Here is a 5,000-nt window from a genome sequence, read left to right on the forward strand (position 1 = left end):
TTCATTGCTGAGTAGACAGGGATTCAGAAAAAACTCGACTGCACCCGGGATCGATCTCTGGCCCTTTGCGTATAAAGAGAGTGCTCTATCAACTGAGCTATCGGGGTCCCCAAATATTCTATTGGACTTTTTTAAAATTCAGACGTTATAACTGGGTTTTTTGGAAGGAAGAAACTAATGAAACTCATATTATTTGATTAGTAAAAACACCAAACGAAATTTTAATATTATTGTATTATTTTAAATGACAACACTGCGATAGAAAGGAGTGGTGACAAGAGATGGACAAAAGAAAACAAAAAATCGGATTTGCTACTTGCTAGGTTCGACACACACACACACACACACACACGCACAAACACACACATTTTTAGTAGTCACATACATTTCAAACAATAACCCATTAGAGAAGAGGGGTCATGCCTTCACCATAGATCATTGTCATTGCGATCATTATGGTGTAGTAAATTTTGAAATTTACCCCGTATAATGGAATCGTCCAAGGCGTGCGCCTCCTGTTCCCCCCATCTCACACACGAAAGGGCGGTTTGCGGAGTGGAGGTTGGTGGTCGTCTGCCTGTATGGTCGTCTGTGTCGTTTAGTGTATGGCAAAGGGGGGTGGGTGCAATTAATTAAGTGGGATGGGTGGTGATTGGTGGAAGATAGGCTACCGAGGCAACGAATCGCTGGGGAAGTAGTAGGCTATGGCGCGAGACCGAAGGTGATCAGACCGGTCTTCAGCGCGGCACTAGTTGAAAGGTGATAAGAAGTGAGGACCGCCGCCGGTCTTCACTATGGGACCGATCCCCGGTTCACAGCTAAAAGACCGTGGGACCGGTCCAAAGGACCGGTCCTCACGGTCCTCAGCGCGGCACTAGTAGATAGATAGTTATCTTTCTATTTTGGACAATGTTATTTGATCACAGCGTTATTTTGGTGCAATTGCTTATAATTTTACATCGTGATTGTTAGATATAGATATTGTAACAGTGCGTAAATTGGTGCGACATTTTTAATAAATCGCAGTCATTTGTGCGATTTTTCAAATAAATCGCAGCGTTATTTGGTGCGATTTTGAAAAATAAATCACAGTTTTATTTGGTGCGATTTAAAAAATAAATCACAGTTTTATTTGGTGCGATTTTTAAAATAAATCAGAGCGTTATTTGGTGCGATTTCTCGTGGTCAGTCACGACGGGATCGGTGCAATTTTTTGATGGATATCTCTGCTTTATTTTGTTGCGATTACTTAGATTTGCTTGATGCGATTTTTTATTTATCACATATTTAGCGTTATTTTCCCGACTTCTCCCTCTCTCTCTCTCTCTCTCTCTCTCTCTCTCTCTCTCTCTCTCTCTCTCTCTCTCTCATCTCTCTCTTTATATATATATATATATATATATATATATATATATATATATATATATATATATATTTACAGCGTTATGTGTTGCGATTTTATAGTCTTGGCGTTTTTGGGACGATTTTAGCCCAATTTTAGTGATACGTAATACTATCCGATCGAGAAGCGTTTCCCGTGATTCTTTGATGCACATTCCGGCGGGCAGACTCTTTGAATTTCATCAAACGTGGCGAGGATTGATTCAATTCCTCGAACACTGAAAATAGGTATATAATATATAAATTACATCATTACATTTTTGTTTTGCATCCTTGGTGCAGGCATTGCAATGGATCAGCAAAAGGAACACCTCGCCGCCGTCGCTGTCAATTCATCAGGACAATAATTTTCTATTGACATCAATATTGTGTGGAACACGTGACAACCTTCAATATGTGGTACTGAAATCCCATAGTCATCTGGACAATAATAGAGTCAGCAGTGTTTGGTTTTGTGTTAAGAAATTCTATTTATTTCTCATGGAAGACAAATTTGCTATAACGATCTCTACTTGTAAATATTATTTAAATCTCACTGATAGATGAATTGAGGGGATTTGATAACGAAGTGAAGCAAGGAAATCTATCTAGAAGAAAGAAGAATACATGAGAGATACAGTGAGAATAAGGAATTCACTTGGTGATTACAACTAATGTCTTTCAAAAGAGAATACTGTTCTAAAACCCGAGGGCGCAGTTTTCAAGCAAGAATAATACACCACACTACAGGATAAAGTAGTATGTTTGTAAGGTTATAATGATTTAGAATAACGCCTTTTTGGAAGAATAACCTTTTATTTTTTCAAGCAAAGAGAATAACTCAGTCAGTGAAGGATCGAAATCTCAGGCGAGAATAACGAATCCAGACGAGAGTAACGTCTTCATGCGAGAATAACGTTCCCAAACAAAGAGTTACGACTCAAGCGAGAATAATTTTGAGCTCAAATGAGAGTAAACTTCTTGTTCTAAGAGAGAGAGAGAGAGAGAGAGAGAGAGAGAGAGAGAGAGAGAGAGAGAGAGAGAGATTATACAATGACCTAAACAAAGCGAGACTTCTTTTCCAAATGGACAAAATATAAATCAAATCATGGAAAGAATTGAATACCATATAATATGGTCCAAAAGGTAAATACATTCTCACTTACAACTTTATGAAACTTGGAGCATCTCGTTAGCAACATCATCTGACATTGGAGCTTCGTGTTCGTGTTTTTCTCACTTCTTCACTTTCCTATTTATCTGTTTTATTTATTGATTTATTTATTCATTTCCATGGATCTATAAAGTGAGTTATTTATTAATTGATTTAAATTAAAGATATTTACCTGAAAAGCAAGCGGCCATTGATATGTAGATGGAATGCGTAGAATGGGCGTGAGAATCAGAGGAAGCTTTGAAAAGAGTGATAAAGAACGTCATTGTTCTTTATTATTATTATCGCCTTCACAGGGTGATCTACAAAATCATTTGCCATCGCATGGTGATTTAGACAACGCTACTATGGCATCCCAGGGTGGTCTCAAAACCACTGGCAACATCTGTGATATACAACACGAAAGAACACAATTCGGACTCTCGGAAGAGGCTGGATTCGTCTCCAGAGAGCAACACCCGTCTTGTCGTCTCAATGATATGAACGCCGCCTCTCATCCAGGAAATAACCAAATGATATTCTCAAGAAACCAACCCCGGGGAGACAGAGATTCTACAACTGCTACAACTTTAAGAGAGCATAATTTGTCATTTCACACATCATCATTGACAGCATCAGTAGCAGCAACGGTATCTTCTACGGTTGTCACTACTAGCTCGACCCCGCCATTCATGGACTCAAACACGGCGTCTGTTGCCAGAAGGCAGCCTGGGTTGATAAACTCCGATGGTAAATCGGAACGAAATACAATCCGTCACACTAGGATTGATAGTAATAATAACAATAAAAAAGATAATGTTGAAAAGAGAAATGTTCAAGATAGCGAAATTTTTAAGTATAGAATTAGTCCTCATTGTAAGAGCTCCTCTTCACTGAAATGTCTATTTAACGTGCCTTGTTCTATCAACAATATAAATAAAGACAATAGGCGACTGAATTCTTTTACTAAACTATTAGTTCTATTGTTTTTATTTGCTTTCCTAACCCTCCCCGTGATACGAGCCGAAAAATCAAACAGCAACAACAACAACAGCAACTCAAATTCAGCCACAGGTCTTGATGACGTGGATAAGAATATTGACGGTAAGAGTTTATTTGGGTCAAGGCCATCCCTATCGTTATCGTCACCTGAATCGGGAGCTCCGTTGGATTCCGTCTCGCCTGCAACGTTTTTCTCATCATTCCAAACCCAAGCTGACAATGACCACTCTTCATCGTCGCTGGTATCACCACTTCAATCATCTTTCTCGGCGTTGTCATCAACATCCTCATCAATATCGTTGTTGTCCCAAAAAGAAAACCCAAAGAGCAAACCGAAACCCGATGATGCTGAATCCTCTTTAAAGAAATCGTCGACCTTTTCCTCTTCAATTTTATTATCATCGTTATCATCACCGCTTCTATCCCAACCACCAACGATTAAAACGAATACAAAACCACAACCTTCTCCACCATCCTACTCTTTATCCTCCTCTTTAAAACCTCAAAATCTTCTTAGCCCACAAAAACCTCCTCCTCCTCCTCCTTCTCCTAAACAAATCAGAAAACAAACACAACCACCACCTCAACGGCTCCTTCAACCTCAACCTCTAATCCAAAACCAACCTCCTCCACAACCACAACCACTCTCTTCCTTACAACCAGAAAAACCACTCCAATTCCCAACCACGTTAAAACTCGGAGTCATTACACCCTTCGAACCTTCCTTACTCTACAGCCAAACCAAAATTGTTCCAGCAATCGACATAGCCAAAGACACCATCCTCGCCAACGAAGACCTTCTCCCAGGTGTCACCTCCATCGAGATCAACGCCAGAGACTCCAAATGTTCGGCCACGTTTGGACCTCTAGCAGCGATTGACCTGTACGCGAACAAGTCCGCCCACGTCTTTCTCGGGCCTGTCTGCGGATACGCCGTGAACCATGTCCTCAAGTACTGCAATCGCTGGAAAATCCCCGTCATCACGCCAGGGGCAAGGGAAGAACAGTTCGACTACAAAGCCGACTACGGACTCGGCCTCATCACTAGAATGGAAGCACCAAATAGCCGGATGTTCCCAGTTTTTGCAGCCATTTTCAAACATTTCGGCTGGAATCATATCGGATTTTTATACACTGACAACGGAAAAGGAACCTCTGAGTGTTATCAAATAGCTTTCACGATGTACAAGGAATTCAAAAAGCGTTCGACGACACCTTTGGTCCAGGGGAGATTCAACCCAGAGTCAAAAGAGACGGAGCCCTGGAAACAGGTAGAAACCCACCTTAAAACGATGACCAAACAGTGTAATAGTAAGTAATACTTTCAACATTGTAACCCCCCCCCCCCCCCCCCCCCCCTCTTCCCCTCCCCTTTTGTTTTTTTTTTAGTTTTTTTTTTGTTTTTTTTTTTTTTGTTTTTTTTGTAGTCTCTCAATTAACCACTAGATTTTTGATCAATCATAAC

General features: G+C 40.4%; 1 protein-coding gene across 2 annotated transcripts in view; it reads left to right on the forward strand.

Moving 5' to 3' along the window:
• LOC144960566 (atrial natriuretic peptide receptor 1-like) overlaps positions 1 to 5,000 on the forward strand; it is a 262,243-nt gene that overhangs the window by 174,042 nt on the left and 83,201 nt on the right. Inside the window, exon 3 of one of the 2 annotated variants that reach the window (XM_078893777.1) lies at positions 1,684 to 4,846. The exons of the other annotated variant lie outside the window; for it this stretch is intronic. Coding sequence (XP_078749903.1) covers positions 2,761 to 4,846 — 2,086 coding nt within the window. The 5' untranslated portion in view covers positions 1,684 to 2,760. The remainder of the gene's footprint in view (positions 1 to 1,683; positions 4,847 to 5,000) is intronic. 2 annotated transcript variants of the gene reach the window in all.

The sequence above is a fragment of the Berghia stephanieae genome, chromosome 15 (genome assembly GCF_034508935.2).
Source record: "Berghia stephanieae isolate SIO BIC M18660-M18661 chromosome 15, UCSD_Bste_1.3, whole genome shotgun sequence".
Lineage (NCBI taxonomy): Eukaryota > Metazoa > Mollusca > Gastropoda > Nudibranchia > Aeolidiidae > Berghia > Berghia stephanieae.